Source organism: Pavona decussata, unplaced genomic scaffold (assembly GCF_977016875.1).
Source record: "Pavona decussata unplaced genomic scaffold, jaPavDecu1.1 SCAFFOLD_93, whole genome shotgun sequence".
NCBI lineage: Eukaryota > Metazoa > Cnidaria > Anthozoa > Scleractinia > Agariciidae > Pavona > Pavona decussata.
Window position 1 is genome coordinate 2722803 of NW_028145510.1, and position 17500 is coordinate 2740302.

Sequence of the window (17500 nt, forward strand, 5' to 3'; positions counted from 1 at the left end):
CGTAACCTCCTCGATACTCGTTTTATGCAACAAACAAGGCTACCTGTAATTCTGTGGTGCCACAAAGATACCACCATTGCTACCCCTCTCTCTTGCCTCCAGTCGATACATGAAGTATGGACTAATAGCTATGGCCTTGATTGCATCACCCTCATCCAGAATTGAGTAATCATTGGTAACAGAAGGCTCTGCAATGTTTCTACAATAAAGAAAATAGCAATCGTAATAAAATAGCAAACATATGAAATGCTTGAAAAATGGCAGTCTGAAAGGAGAGTGAAGGTGAAGACTAAGGGAAAGCAGCAAGCGGGGGAAGGTGAGAGGGTCGAGACAATTGGTAAACGAAAGAAGGAATGCATGCAAAGGGGAAGAACAATACGAGGTACACGTTCATGTAAGTAACTATGCACATTTGGTATTCGCTTGACAATAAAGAAGGATTTCAGAATAATAAGCTGCAATATTAATGTAGGTCTACACAAAGGAAAGACTAATTGTAAGACACAATTGAGAAAGATAATGAGTTCTACATAAAAAAAAATAAACAAATAAGCAATAAAGAAGAGCAAAACCAAAACGACAAGAACTGTAGCTGCCCGCGGAATTAAGGCCCAAAACACAAACGTATGAATCCAAAACTGGCGATGTATGAAGTGCTCAAAGACTAGGATTCAAGAACATTCAAATCAACATTACCTGCTTTTCACATTGTCCTTGCTCCACCCTTGGTTGCTTGCACTGGTCACCAACAGGGTCCATCCGCCATTATCGTGTGTCATGTCACAAAATACATTTGCTGTTTCTGCGGAATTTGGCTTTTGCAAGTAGATTGTATACAAGCCATCCGATTTACTGTGGCAGCGTTCTGCAAACTCACGGCATGAACGAATTGGAACTGGGAAAAGATTGGGAAAATGGGCGTGATTATCATCTGGATGTCAGAATGCTCCGCAAATGTTCTGACGACTGTATCACCACAGCGATAAAGCTAATGACTTAGATATTACAGATATTAGTAGACTGCATTATAGTAAACTACACTGGATAGGGGCATAAAATGTTGACTGCCAGGGGACACTAAATCTTTACCAAATCAGTGAAGAATGTCTGAGTGGCAAAAGGGTTTTACATCCACAACTTGAATTGCTTGTTGAATAATCCTTCCTATAGAGCGGTTTTCAATTGACTGTCGAAAGTAATCCGCGTTTGCTTTGGTTTTGCATTACTATGCCACTTTCTCAACCAATGGGAAGCAAAACCAAACCCAATCGTGTTTTGGCCGCACGCGTTTTCCCGTGCTTGGCGCCAGTTACGTGTATTTGCTTCAAATTCTGATTGGCTCGTTGTGTTGTTCACATCTTTTGCGATTGCCCAGAGAAATTACTTTGGTTTAGGTTTTACGACCCTCAATTGAAAACCGCTCTACCAGCAAACAAAATTTTCATTAAGCAAAATGTTATAAAACATCTGGACCTTTGTCTGTTGTCACCCGAGTGCTGAACAATGTCAGTTACTCATGAATTCATCAGAACACAGGACCTGTTGCAGCAATGCTCTTTGGGCAAGGACCATGAGAACATCAGAAGTGCAAAAGAGATCTACATTAACTAAAAATTACTGACACAATAATATACCCAGAAATATAACTTACTCTTTGGTGGAGGACATGGCTGTAGGTTGCATTCCTTAGTCTCCACAGGTTTACCAGGGCATGATACTCCTCCATACATTGGTATGGGATTTGTACAGGTGCGCGTTCTGGAGCTGATACCTCCACCACAAGATGTTGTACACTCAGTCCAGTTGCTCCAAACTGTGAAACCACCATTTACTAGGGAAGAGGAGAGAAGAAAGCTCAATTCAGAAAATTGCTAGGTAGAAAACAATTTACTTGCCTACAGATAATTACATGTATGCATGATTCCTTTATTTTCCAGGTCAATTTGGAAAATAAATAATAATACCAGTATAATTTGGACTCTGTGAGAATAATCGATATTACTAGCATTCATTGGAATAAGTTTGTTAGAATCATTATAATTATATTATCTAAAATGGAATCTACATGTATGACTGTACAGCCGTACACTTTCCTTGGGAGTGTACATGTTTTGTGTAAACAACATGTACCCACATTTCCAAGATAAAGGTACTGTTAATGGTCTATTAACTTAAGGTAAAGTGAATAATGAAATTTTTCAGCCATAACTGATTAAAGTATCACTTGTAACACTGAATAATTCATGATCTGACAGATACCCAGGATTCAGAAAAGTTATTGAAGGACATTGTAACAACAAGTTCTTCCCCATCACCATTAATGAACAGTCCCCACTCCCCCTTCCCCCATCCACTCTAGAGCATCCTTGTTGGTGCTACTTGCATTGGTCACGGTACTGTAAGTTCCAGTGGCAAGCATGCTGCACATATACTTTGGAATAAGACAATAAATACAATTGTACTTAATAAGCAAATTCCAACCTGGGCAAGGTAGTGTGTTGCACGGCAGGACTTGTTTGACATTATTGACCATCTTGAACTTTTCACCTCCACCGCAGGTTTTGGAACACTCAGACCAACCAGTTTCTGAAGCTACCAAGGAAAAGACATAAGAGGCATGCTTAGAAAACAGCTTATACTGTAGATAAGGTACCAACAAAACTACATTTGTACAGCCAGTCCTTAATCTGTTGCAAGTGTACTGTATGTGTATGTACATGACTGCACACTAAACCTGCGAGCCTTCTTATGGGATTCACTGATACACTGACATCTGAAGCAGTGTTGCTCAGATCCCAAAACGGCCACAGCCAGGGTATAAACTGCCTGATTACAAGTCCATGGTTATTTTAAGCATTAACAGTTCATAATGTCTTCACAAACTGACTGGGACTGTAGCAGGGACCAAGTGAGAATACTGCAACAGTCTACTTGCCCCAGATGGTGTGGTAATCTATGTATGTACTTTGGCTTGTAACTGCTTTCAACTTAGTGATAATTTGTCAGGTTACCATTAACTATTCTTCCCATTGATCTTCAATATGCAAATCTGCCATAACAATAATGCCCTTAGAACACATCCCAAGACAGTATGAGTTGAGCCACGACTATGACTCTACAGATGAATTCTAGTCTACATAAGTATAAATTAAACAGAAGAAGGACTTCAAATGGCAGGAGAAAAATAAATGAACTTACATCCCGGAGGACACACTGTCAGGTAGCAAGCCTTGGTCTCAGTAGGTTCACCTAATGCCATGCAATCAGCTCCCCCATAACTGGGCGCAGGGTTGGTACAGCTCCTGTCCCTGTTCTGTTGTCCACTCCCACAAGTAACGCTGCACTGTGACCAATCTCCCCACGGTGAGTAGCCACCATTCACTGAAAAATGAAACAATCAAAACAGTAAGGAAGATTCACCATAAACACTAAAGATACCATGAAAATAATGCCAGTCTAGCAAAAAATCTTGGTAAACGCATTTTTTGGCCAGCCTTAATACTAAGCAGTAGATTTATAGTACCTCTCATCAAATCATGTAAACTATACACTTTCCTAACTTGCCTCAATGCAAAGCTTTTGTCGTCATAATTTCCATATCTAGAAAACCTTTTCAATTCAAACACGCTGTTCATACAACAAGATTTTTATGTAGCGGTGGTGGCTGTGATATAATTATATGAAAAAACATATTACTTAGAAGCACTTCATGTACTAGTTGCTGGAATCTGAATGAGTTTTGTGCAATACTCTTGAGGCAATGACCAAGATCTTCAGCTTGGGCTTCAAAAGTATGTGCAGGTAATCTCCATGCAATCATAGCCTTGTTCCTGCCTTCAACCAGCCAGTGACTACTATATCAAATAATATAATACATGTAGTTTCAAATTTTTAGGTTCCATAAGATCTTTGTTGAGTGGCTTACATTTTAATAATTATTGTCAAAATGCTGCATGTGCATTCAGTGTTACATTTTAAACATTACAGAAAACTTACCAGGACATGGATCATTCTTGCACTTCATTGTTTCAGTAGATGTGCCAAGAGATGAACAATCCTTGCCACCAAATTCTGGGCTGGGATTGGTACACTGACGAGACCTCATTGACTCACCACCCCCACAAGTTACAGTACACTGTGTCCAGTCACCCCATGGGGAGTACCCACCATTTACTACAAAAACAAAAAGAATCATTATAAATTGGCATACAAAAGGCATACATGTATCTGCATCCTTGCAATTGTTAAGAAATTATTTAATAACAAATTTGCACTGAATTTTATCAACATGCAGTTGAACATACATGTAGCAAACCTGTGTACACCCTGCCTACAGATAACAACTAAAACATTCATTTGATACTCTATATAACAATACACATGTAATAATATTAAGCTAATGAATATTTCTTGGCTTACTTGGACAATTCTGTGGATTGCAAGACTCGGTAATTCTTTCTGGTCCACTGCCAGAACAGTCTATTCCACCATACTGGGGTGCAGGATTGGTACAGTTCCTTGTCTTTTTCATCATTCCACCACCACAAGTTGCACTACAGGATGACCATGAGGACCATTCTGTGTATCCACCATTTACTATAAAAATACAAGTTGAAGTACTATTATGTACATTTGTAGCATGCAATAATCAATGAAATCACAAAGAGCTAGAAACAATATTTATTATAGAGCCCTTAACTTCTAGGTTATATTATTTGTTTTAAGAAAATCAAATTTCCGCAATCAACTGTTATTATTGTAACATTGTCCAAATACAGCTTGTATGGGACATGATTCACTCAATATTCATTTTCTGTATACAACAGGTACATGTATTCTACGCAATATGCGCAATTCCATGCACTGGGGAGAAGAATGTAATAAATAAACCATCACCACCTTTTCTGCAATAAAACTGTCACTAAGTGCTTTCTTATCAACATGGTATAATTTGTTTTCTAATAAAACAATAAATTATCATCCTGTTTAATCTAATGGAGAATATCGACTGATTTTAACCAACTCTTGAACCTATGGCTTCGTCAATTAAGTACACGTGAGCTTATCTGCAAGTGATACATTGTAATTTCACAAGTTTTTTTGTAGAATAGTTTGTTTATTAATAAAGTCCCTCGCTGGAAGAAACAGAGTCACTGTCCCATGTACATCTTAATAGAACTACACAGTTTAGAACATACCAAGAGGGCTAGAGTCAAACGAGTAGCCACAGCTCATGTAAATAATAATGAAAAATAATGCAAGTCTTACTTGGACATGGGTTGCTGCTACAGTTTCTTGACTCAACAGCCGCTCCAAGCTGGCTGCAGTCTTTGCCACCATTTGACGGAGCAGGATTGCTGCATGTTCTTGTTCTCTGTTGCATGCCTCCGCCACATGTTGCACTGCACACAGAAAATTCACTCCAAGGTGTATAACCACCATTAACTGAAATAAAAAGTCTCACAGCTTTAACTGAGAAGAACGTAACTGAAGAGAACAATTTAAGACATCAATGATTCTGTATACCAATTTATACAGTTGTACCATATTCCGTAATACCGTATTAAAATCTTGAAACCCTTTACTTTCATGGTACAGTGGTGAGAGGGCTCACCTCCCAACAATGTGATACCAGGGTTCAATCCCCAGACTCATATCTGAGTTGAGTTTGGTTTTGGTGCTGATTGTCCTTGCTCCAAACATGTTTTAATCGCTCTGGGTACTCTGGTTTTGAATTATCCTCCAAATTCCAATACAATTGAGATTGTCCTCAATTAGTGCTCTGTACTACATATTTACAGTACATCCATTTGACACTTAAGTATTCACTAAAATTGATTTATTTGATATTTGTTTTATTTAATATTTTATTTACTAAGTACAATTAACCCTTAATTGGCTTTTGAAAAACTACATGTACACTGTACTCTATGAATCTCAACTATAAACAAAGAGCCTGGGTTGTTAAATTTTTATGTAAGAACATTATTATATTGTTAGTATCTGTGCTATAGAGTGTTTTCACATGACGCCACAACGGCCATGTTGGTGTCCCAAAACAAAGAAATGGCGGCCATGTTGGTGTCCTAAACTAAACCTCTGGGAATTGAACTCTGACTATCTTTATGCAAATACTTTCTTTTGTTTCAGTAAACCAATATGGCCAGTATAGTTACATGAATGAAAACACTCTGACTATAGGTTATGAAATTGTACAATCAAATAAAACTAAGGTCCCACAGTCTACATGTTTTATAAATTACACTGTTAGACTAATTTAAGACAGTACCTGGACAGGGTTGAGTATTGCAATCTCTGGTCTCAGAGTGAGCACCCACACAAGGTTGTCCTCCATTTTGTGGCACTGGGTTTGTGCAGGTGCGCATGCGCATCTGATTTCCGCCACCGCAACTTACAGAACATTCAGAATAGTTGCCCCATTCATCAAAACCTCCATCAACTACAAAACACAGATATGAAAATGTATGTATAAGCCAAGTAAAAGAAAATAACTATGTCATCAGGATAAATTCAACTTGCATTGCCCAGTAGGCAGTATGCTGGCATTGGTGTTTTACAGGGGTAACGACAAAGTTAAATTCACAGTCAGACTATGGATACCCACAAGGTAAGAAACTAGCCACTTGGGCAAACATGGCTTCTGTAGCACATTTAGTAACAAGTCGTATTTTCAACTACATCCAACTACCGGTGTGTGCATGGGAAGCTATGTTACCAAATGATAATTATAATAATTTGTAACATCCAGCATTCTGTTGACTGTACATTTTCTTTTAGTTTTTGGTGTTCCATTAATTGAAGGGCTCGGGGCAAGAACGTCCTCCCAGTTTTTTGTCGATTTTCAATGTGCTCAAAAAAAACCTGAAATTTAATAATGATCGTTTATTCAACCATTTTGCAGCATGAACTGAGTTACAAGGCAGGTCATTAATTACATACAAATATCTTGGAATTATGACACATAAATATAACTATTAATGTTAAGACATATCACATTTTGCTATTTTAAAATGTTACCAAATGATAATTGTAATAATTTGTAACATCCAGCATTCTGTTACTGTACATTTTCTTTTAGTTTTTGGTGTTCCATTAATTGGAGGGCTCGGGGCAAGATCATCCTCCCGGTTTTTTTTTTTTTTTCAATTATTTTGTCGAATTTGTAGCTCATTGTTAGCTACAGCTGTAGTGAGACAAAATGTAAGATTCCTTGTCCTATACACTGCTTGTCTAACAGAATGCACTTACTTGGACAGGGCTGTGTATTGCAATCCCGTGTCTCCTTGTAACTGCCAGAGCAATTTTTGCCACCAAACAGTGGTTCAGGGTTAGAGCAGGATCGCATACGTGTTTGGACACCTCCCCCGCAAGTCTTGCTACAGGAAGAGAAGTTGGAGAATGGGGTGAACCCACCATCCACTGCAAAAAAGGAACAAATTATTTAGAAAAACATTAATTAACATCTTTTCGTACACTACACAGTGCAAGAAATAGTTGGAGATGAGACGCAGAAAAGAAAAGCTAAGGACGTTTGGAGCGATTAAGGAGAGATATTGGAAAGAGGGCGAACTGTTCAAAGTAAAGTTGGCTGAAAGTGATTTTTCATGGCCTACATGTAAATGTATGCTTGGCAAAGAGTGAAAGGTTTTTAAAAGCAAGTATCATGTCGCTAGCAAGTACACTTGACAGTTGTAAAAAATACCGTAATACTACATTGTTGATAAGTTCAATAACTGAAGAGTGTGAAAGCTGCAACAGCCCATGTACATGCATTGGTAAATCACTTAATTTACAAACATTTTAGGCACCCTGGTTATTCAAGAAAGGACAGAGCACAACTGAAAACACCAAAACATAACTTGGATGAGTGATGTTACAGATTGATTTTGTATGAGACATTACTTGATCAATAATTTTTGTTGAATACGTAACATTTAAAACCTTTACACATGTCGCCACAACAACAAAATGTTGAGTTAAAGGTTGCCCGCTCACTGCATTGTACATGTATGTTGCATTAACAATTGACATTGAATCACAATTGCCCTGTGTGAGACCAATATTGAATGCAATAAACTAAGATGTAAAGTACAACTTATGATCAGAAATATTTGGCTGTTTGGCAAGGGGCATTCACCACACTTTTCCACTATCCTCCTCCAACTAACCTGGACATTTTTGAGTGTTACATTTCCTCTTCTCGTAGTCTGGTCCATCCTTGGAGCAATCTTTACCAAAATGTTGAGGAGGAGGGTTGGTGCAGGTACGAGTCCTAATCTGCTCTCCCCCACCACAGGTTTCTGTGCAGTCAGACCAATTTGTAAATGGCGAATATCCACCATCGACTGTATCGATGAGATTAAAATAGATTAAGGTATTAACTAATTAAGAAAATTGCATTGTAGTCATTTCTAGGTAGGTAGGTAGGGTATCATCCAGTCATTCAGAATACAACAGACTTCTAAGATGGGGAGGGACGGGAGTGGTCATCTGAAATTTGATTGGGGCAAGGAGGGGGCTCAGGGCGGCACATCCTCCACATACCCCCTCAAAACCTACTTTGAGTACCTCCCCTTCCCCGAAGTTCAGAGGTTTGCAGTTTGTTGACTTTGATTTCAATTTTGATTTCAAGTAAAGCATGGCATGGTTAAATGAAGAGAAAGAAACTTCTCATACTTGGACATGCCCGTAAATTACACTCCTTTGTTTCCACAGGGACCCCAAATGCTGAGCAATTCTTTCCTCCATGTTGAGGAGGCGGGTTGGTGCAACTTCTGGAACGAGCTTGTACTCCTTTGCCGCAGGTTACACTACAAGCCTGGAATTCTGACCATTCACTATAATTTCCATCAACTGAAAAGATAATAAAAAGCTGTGAGCAAAAATCTATGATTTCCGAAAAATGAAGGCAACCAAAACTGACACTATCATCATCATCATCATCATCATCATCATCATCATTATCACAACTTATACATAAAAATATTAATCATATCATTACAACAAATTATCTTAACTGCTTATTTTAAGTAGGTGGGATGCAAGCCTTCTTGTTACCATTGGCAGTAGACAATGTTTTGATATGATTGTTGGGAAAATTGAAAATAACTTAAAACATAGTTTTGTTAAACAACATCTAAACTGTCTTTTAATAACTGACCCAGAATGTTTTTATTTTTTTTGTTTTGTTGTTGTTGTTGTTGTTTAATATTATCATGAATATAAATCATGCCATTTTGTTTCCTAGATTTTAGTCAGCATTCCCTTAGTTGCTTTCCTACACAAAATTTTATTTAATACATAATTCATCACAACAGAATCTGCAAAGGTGTGCCATCACTGCAGAATAATAATCAATAATCTTATTATCAATGTGTTAAGGAGGTGATTTGTCTTAAATCTAAAAAGATCAAATAAAAAATGAACATTATTTCCAGTAGGTTTCTAAATGTGCACTTACTTGGGCAGTAGAAAGTATTACAAGCCCTTGTCTCATTAGCTGGTCCAATCCATTTGCAGTCTTTTCCATTGTACTGGGGGATGGGGTTATTGCACTGCCTGGTTCGAACCTGTTCCCCTCCCCCACAGGAAGCACTGCAAGGGGTGTAAACACCCCAGCTACTGTACCCACCATCAACTGAAATAACAGACGCTTGCTTGAGCAAAGTGCAAGGCAAATTACTAATGAAGGACATTAATAATGAGCATTGATTCAAACAAGAAACATTGTTTTAAACAAAGAATGGGAACAAAATATATTTTTATTGTTAAATTGAAAGTTATTTATTTGCCATACACAATAGAAAAAACATAATTTGTAAAACATTTAAGCATTTGAGCAGTTGTATACAACCTTTTCTAACAGATAGCTAGAGCTGTTAGTTAACAATTTGTTCATGCATCAGTGTACGTTTGTCAAGATAATCATGAAGCACAAGGGAAGTTTCGAGAGCACAAAAGATGCATAAGGGTTGCTCTAGCTTCTTGAGTGCTCTCCAAACTTCCCAAGTGCTTCATACCTCAATGAATGCACAGCTGACACATAAACCAATTGTTCTATGACATTTTCAACGTGGTAGTTTAATGCAAAATGCCAAAGTCACTCACGGAGAACATATTTTTCTCGAGACATTTGTTTTCTGATGTTATCAGCATGCACTATGGGAGTATGAAGCATGCACATGTAATTGAATTTGATTACACAAATTTACTAGCTAATTGTCATAAAAAAAAAGTGCACATTCAAAAATGAAGATATCTGATATTTGCCATCACTTTTCACTGTTGACTGTGTACAGTACAGTGGATTGCCTACTTCTTTTCTGTTACATGTAGTTACACTGTATCCATTACAAAGCTGGAACACAGAACCATTTAACAATTCCTTGACGTTGATTAGAGCTTTTGCTAAACCATTTAACCCTTTTCTACCCTGCAAGCAGAGTCTCCTTCTATCTTCCTAGATATCGGAGGAGACTCTACTCGCAGGGTAACCCTTTTCCACCAGGATAGATTTTTCAGAGAGGGAGAGCAATCAGATGCAGGGACATGGCAGCTTTTAAAGAGAATCACAAAATAATATTAATTTAATGGCATATTGTTTACCACTGTGAAGCCCAAAAAATACTGAACAAACATGCAACTCTAGCCCACAATATTTTTTTACATTTCCATGTTTTAAAACACATAAAGCCAAGTTAATGTGATTACAAAATTTATTTAAAACTTGGTTAATCTCCTCAAAATTAATAAGACATTCTTTAAAACGTAGTACACCAATTGAAGGATTATTATCGAAGCTACAAATATGCAAAACTTTATCAACTTTCTCCAAAAAATTAAATGTGTAAATATTTGTATGAAATTATAGGATTTTACTCATGCATTCCTCTCGGACTCCTGCATATCGACTGAGATCGCTCATCCCCTTCCAAATTGGAGTCAAATATCACCACCACAGCCGACATACCACGCAAGTAAAACTTATAGAACATCTCAAAATCGTTATGCTAACTGTTTATATGAATCGACTAAAATCGCATCTAACATTATCGTACTTCTTCTCTTGTTCTAGATTTACTTGCTATCCAAATTTTCCGCTCCGAAACATCCTTAACATCTAAATAATGAACCAGCATTATTTCATGGTGCATTCCTAAAACGTAAACAAGCCCGTGAGCGAACAAAATGGAGGTGATTTTGCCAGCCTCGAACAAAACAAGATGGCTGACTTTAAGAAAGTAACCGCTGGATGAAGTTTTTCTGGTTGCAGCCTCGTGTAAGCAATATTCACCTATCTAGGGGAGGGGAGGGGGAAGTGATGCTGATACCCAGATCGCACTCGATCCCATTCGGCAGAAAACGGCAAAAGAAAGATTATCAAAGCTACTTGAGAATTAAAAACGAAAACGAACATCTCCAGAGAATATTTAGCCCGCTGCGAAATGGGAATTCTTTTCTTCAGAATAATTTCGCTCGCCATTTTCTCGAATTATATCATCTTCGCGGACTTTCCAAGTAAGTTTGGTGAAGATTGGAATAGATATCCATCCATCGATCCCCTATGCCGCTAACTTTTTACTTTCGCAAAATATATTTTATTAAATACAATGATTGACAGCCGATTGATATTAGAAGACGAGACTGAAACTTGTCTGAGACGTACTTGCGTCAAAAAAAAAAAATACAAATTTAGGGGTGGAAAAATTGTCTTTCAATACAACTGATGAAAATTGAAAATGCAAAAACGGGTAATGAACGGCGATCAATTACAAGTTGATTTCAGCCAGCAAGGTGCGTTGCGATCAGGCTAAAATCACAACCAAGGTGTTCCCGATCAATTTAACGCCGAGAGTTTTTTTTGTTGTTGTTTGTTTTCAGGAATATGTCTTGACATATGAAAAAACTAAATAAATAAATAGCTGATTTATAGTTGTGGCTACGTCCATCTTGCGGTCCACTTTCAATACAGGACTTTTACGGCGGCCATATTTGAGGTACAAATCAATAAAATGATTTTCTTCTGCGAAATAAATTTTTTCGTTCTGTACCTCCAACATGGCCGCCAAGAAAACTCTCTATAGCAAACGTGGCGAACCAAACGCGAACACGAACTTGTGATAAAGACCTCTATGCAATTTTTGTGCCGGAGGGAATAAACCAACGCCCTATTTGATGAGTATTTTCTGATTACCAGTAACCCTCATTTATTCAAGAAACGCCATTTCAATCACTGGCAGTAGCCTTATTTATTCGCCAAGTTGACTTGACAATCTTACTAGCCACGTAACGTTTGTATTAGTTTGTTTCGTGACTTCGGGCTAGTTGTTGTTGAAGATAAAACCACATGGTCATTCTGCTCCAAATAGAACAATCTATGAGCAACCCTAAGTACAGCTGTTCTCGATTCAAACACACGTAAATGGGAGGTACTGTATTTTAATTTCAGCATTTTTCAGCGTTTGTTTGCAACAGCAAAAACAAAAAAATAAGAGAACAACTTTTTTGACCCCTACGAAGTCATTGTCAAGTTCAAGAAAGGTCTTAACGATTCTCATTTGCATATTTTATTAATTTCTACGTAGTTTTTTTAATACCCCATGTTTTTTATCATATATATGCTAATTTTTAACAAATTTCCTTGAATCTCTCTCTCTCTCACCTACATACACACTCTCTTGACCTCAGAACCTCGAAGAGGTCGAAGCGTCGTTAGAACTCTTTTGATCGCATTTTTTTTTAGTGCGAAATGAGTGTGTAAGAAACTGCTTATTAGAATTTTAAGCAATACCAAATCAATCACTCAATTGATAAGCTTTTAAAAGTGCTTTTTTAAAGCACTTAAACCGTCAACAAATTAGCATAAGAGCTCCAGGTCTTTTATCCACCATGGTCTGTTGGTAAAATAAATCTTGCACAAGGTGGAACGCATCTTGCTTGACGTACGTGCGTGACTAGCACTAGCAAGGCTGGCTAGCCATCGAATATATTCAGTTACTTCGACACCCAAAATCAGAAGGGGGTGACTTTTCTACAATTAATCACGTGGCCTTCACTTGAACATCAGCTAATTACCAAACCTAACAAGTGCTGTTAATGGCTAACGGCAGCCTTGCTAAACTTTAAGAAGGTGCTTTCCGCGTGTTAGAATTTTTTTCCGATCTTTACCCTTACAGATTGTGTTTGCCGTTTATTAGTTTAATAGCCAATCTAACGGATACCAAAATTGCGTTAACGCCGAATTTCAAGATATCCTTCGCGGATATGACAATCGCTTAAACGGATAAGATTATCTCCTAATGGAGCAAAAAAGCTGCTAATGGCTTTTATGGAGCGTTCTAACGGATGAATAATGCCGGGATTTTTTAACACTTTAGCCTGTTTTCCTGTGAAAAGTCACAAATAAAAAGCAACTGCTTACTTGGACAAGGTTGTGAGTTGCAGTCTTTCGTCTCCACTGCAGCTCCAAGCTCGGCACAATCTTTGCCACCGTTCTGTGGTGCTGGGTTGGTACACGTTCGAGTCCTCTTCTGTATTCCACCACCACAAGTAGCGGAACATTCATCCCACGCACTCCAGGCTGTGAAGTTGCCATTTACTGGCAAACGGGATCATAAAAGGCTGATTAAGAGAAAATCCTTATGCATTGTTTCTCTTGCAACACCCTACAATGTACGTATTTTCGACATTAACTTCTTAGAAAAAGCAGAAAAAATATTGTACTTGAAAGTGCTGCACTATCTGCAGACACATAGCATTCCTTGATTCATGTTGAGGGTTGGAGTTACTTTTCCAACAGAACAAAAAAAAAATCCGCACGGCACCACTTTTTATCGATTCCGTGCCATTTTTTTCCCTATGGAAAAAAATAGCCCCAAAACATGTTTTACAGTATGCTGTTAAGAATTGAAAAAGTTAAAGTTTAAATGCACTTACCAGGAGGCTTTGGAGCTAGGGCAAAAACGAAGAGAAAAAAATACATTACGAAACGATAGCATAAATGCCGCATTGACCATACATGACCTTTTATAAACCCTTAATAATACAGAGATATCATCTACACGTGTTAGCATAATTATAATGCTTGCCATCTGGTGGGTTTACGTGCGTATTACACGTGTTACGCGCGCGTAAAAAAATTGCATGACCTTTGACACGTATGTTGCGTGTATCGAGAAGAAAGAAATGAGTCTTTTGTTGCACATACACGCAACATGCGCGCATGTTTTATGGAGCGACGAATAAAAACTTTGGCTTTGTGACTCTGACTTATTGACTACGAAAATTAATGCTACCGAAAATTATTATAATACATGTATGATGTGAGCTTTTTATGTATATATTTGCCGGCCGAATGTTTAGGCTATGCAGCAATGTAGTCTGTTGTCTAAATTATCAAAGAAAAATATCTGTATAAACATGGGATGCTGCACATCATCCCACAAGTGAAAGCTTGTACTTGAAAGATGCTCCAAAAAAATCTGATTCCATGCAGTGTCACCACAAAAAAAAATTGTTCTCAATTTTAACGTCAGTTTTAGCTAGGTGTGATTGTTCGTTCATGCCAATAGAAAACTGAAACCTATAAACAAATGAATAGTACAATGCACAATACTGAATAGGCCATTTTCAAGTTGCTTTGAACTTCAATTGATATGAAAATGTGGCTCCTTTTCATTAATATGCAAACAAAACTTATCTTTTCTGTGAAAAGCTTTACACTTCCCCTTGCTTTCAAAATGAAGTTCAAAGCAACTCGGAAATGGCCATTTAATATTTATAACAAAATGTATTCCAAGGGTTTAAAATCTCAATAACCCTTTCCTAAAGCATGCTTTTGATTCTTATTATAATTAATAAATGCATCCTAGAAAATCCCCCCACAAGCTAGTGACTGCTCTATATGGGTCAGCCATTTCAAATAGAGATATCAAATCTGTCCCTTTCCCTGTCCCTCCCCTACTTGTAATAATTATTGTGGTCAGAGCATCCAATTCTGGAAAAGAACCTAAAGTACAGCAAACCACTAATTGTAGATCAGACAGTACAGAATAAGTGGCAGACCTACACGTACAGTACATGTAAAAGGACTTCCAACCCCACCCTCCACCCCTCAGATTTGACTGTACATTTTGTTACACATTTTCCTGGAAGAAAATGCCACAAACTTTCCCCTCACCAGTTTGTGCATGTGCTTCAAATCCTGGCTCCATCCCTAAAAACATATACATGTACTTTGCTTCATTTTGCATCCCTGCCCCAGTTGTACATGTACAGTTTAGAAGGATAATTTATGAAATCTTGCACATGTAAGGGTGCTACAGCTGTAGAAGAGAGAATGTTTTATATTTTCTAAGTTGGATTGATGGAGGTTTGCATGATGCTGGTATGACTTTCACACTGGTACAAGACATAAAATGTATCCTGCATTTACATAATATTATAACATTTTTATGGTGACATCAGTTTTATTGTGTCGGTGAAACATTTGAAACTAAAAGGAATATGATAAAGAAATGAACCATCACACCAGGTTTTCATGGCACCAGCATGAGCTTTTGTGCAGATCCATCGAGCTCTATGGGTACCTCATTCCAGTAAAGCACACATCCATATAATCCATACTGATATGACACATGGAACAATTATCGTGACAGTAAATGAAGGGTTTTATGCAGGAGTATCGTACAGTGTATGTGGGTTTTTTGCCCTGAAATCCTTATTACTCCAGATAAGCTTTATTTTGGCACGGGGACTGGTTACCATGTGAGAAACTTTGTTCTTCATTTTTGAGCAAAAAGGCTAAAAAAACTCTTGGAATTAGTTTTCTTTAAAATGAGAGACTTACACATTTAAGAGGAAATTATGTTTGACTGATTATTTTTGTTTTACTGTACCTCCAGTAATACTTTGCTTGGGTTAGTTTAGTTTAAGTGAAAAAGTAAAAGAATAAGCGGAGCAGGGATGGCACAGTGGTGAGAGCACTCGCCTCCCACCAATGTGGCCCAGGTTCGATTCCCAGTGTTGAAGCCACATGTGAGTTGAGTTTGTTGTTGGTTCTCGTCCTTGCTTCAAGGGTTTTTCTCTGGGTACTCCAGTTTTCCCCCCTCCACAAAAACCAACATTGCCGAATTTGACCTGGAAACAGTGGATGAAAGTGCCACTCTGTGGAAACCACTGAAATTCCCATTTATTGTATTTTATCATTAATTTGTTATTTGTTATTTACTAAAGCATCTGTTTCAAAAACTAAATTATACAGAACTTAGTTTCTTACAAAATAAACAATCTCTTAGGAAAATAGAGTTTAATTGGAAAAAAATTGGTTTCAAGGCAAAACAGACACATACAATACTCTTCCATAAAACCCTTCAAATGAGTGCAGAGCCACAACAGGGAACACAATAAGCTTGTATCAGTTTGAAAATTTTCCCCAGTTACATTTTAACTCTTCCTGACAAACACTTACTTGTAAAAACAGGAGGCTTTGGGGTTGTTACAATAATCCTTGGAGGTGGCTTTGTTGTTGGTGGCAAAGGTGGTTTTGTCGTGGCCACAGGTGTTGGCTTTGTTACTGGAGTTGGAGGTTTTGTAGTAACTGGGGGAGGCTGAACAGTTGTAGGAGGCTGAACAGTCGTAGGAGGCTGAGGTGCTGTTGTGACAGGTGGAGGCGGGGTGACAGGAGGTGGCTGGGTGGTAGTTGAGGGTGGTGTTACAGTGGTGGTTGGTGGAGGTGCTGCCGTCGTTGTCGTTGTTGTGCTTGCCAATGGAGGGCATGGTGTTGGGCACTGTGCCGGACATGGCTGAGGTACAGGGCATTGCGGGGGTATAACGCATGGTACACATGGTGGTTGGGGTGGATTTGGTTTGCTAGTTGCTATTGTCCCATTATTCCCTCGCATACACTGTGGCCAGGATCCAGGTTTAGACAGGTGAAAACCTATGAAAGAAGAAAATCAAACAAGTATCAGAGATCAGCAGACAGTTTGGTTTACATGAGATCAGTGTCATTTAAAGGTTCTCTATGGTTGGCAATTTTTTTTTCTTTTTACATTGTTTTTATATTAGATAAGCTTACTTAATTTTATATTTCAATCTACACTGTATAGCCAGATGCCAGTGTGAGTCGACGGTGTTGTGGATCGTTCTAGGCATTGATACACGCAGATACACGATTAAATAACTTGAAAAGTTCAGGCATTAAGCTTTACAAGCATATGTCGGTATCGATCATACTTAACAATTATTCGCCGAAGGCGAAGTAAATATTGGTGTTGTCTCGGGGAATATTCACCAATATTTACTGAGCCTGAGGCGAATAATTGTTTTAGTATAATTACTCAGGTGATTATCAGAGAAAAACAAGTACCGTCCGAAAAATGTCAATTTTGTTTGTTTCTTTCAAATCGTCACGCATCAATGAACAGAGACGCGCAGTCTGCCGATCACATGCTCAATCGAAATCACATGCGCAATCGAT

General features: G+C 38.1%; 1 protein-coding gene across 2 annotated transcripts in view; it reads right to left on the reverse strand.

The window, feature by feature from the left end:
* LOC146473612 (uncharacterized) overlaps positions 1-17500 on the reverse strand; it is a 90739-nt gene that overhangs the window by 58031 nt on the left and 15208 nt on the right. For both annotated transcript variants that reach the window (XM_085118321.1, XM_085118320.1), the window contains 16 exons: positions 16490-16960; positions 13957-13971; positions 13442-13618; positions 9482-9658; positions 8698-8874; positions 8190-8366; positions 7270-7440; positions 6290-6460; positions 5269-5445; positions 4420-4596; positions 3997-4173; positions 3199-3381; positions 2482-2592; positions 1652-1831; positions 697-895; positions 44-199 (listed from right to left, as the gene is read on the reverse strand). In XM_085118321.1, the coding sequence (XP_084974447.1) occupies positions 44-199; positions 697-895; positions 1652-1831; positions 2482-2592; positions 3199-3381; positions 3997-4173; positions 4420-4596; positions 5269-5445; positions 6290-6460; positions 7270-7440; positions 8190-8366; positions 8698-8874; positions 9482-9658; positions 13442-13618; positions 13957-13971; positions 16490-16960 (2896 nt within the window). The remainder of the gene's footprint in view (positions 1-43; positions 200-696; positions 896-1651; positions 1832-2481; positions 2593-3198; positions 3382-3996; positions 4174-4419; positions 4597-5268; positions 5446-6289; positions 6461-7269; positions 7441-8189; positions 8367-8697; positions 8875-9481; positions 9659-13441; positions 13619-13956; positions 13972-16489; positions 16961-17500) is intronic.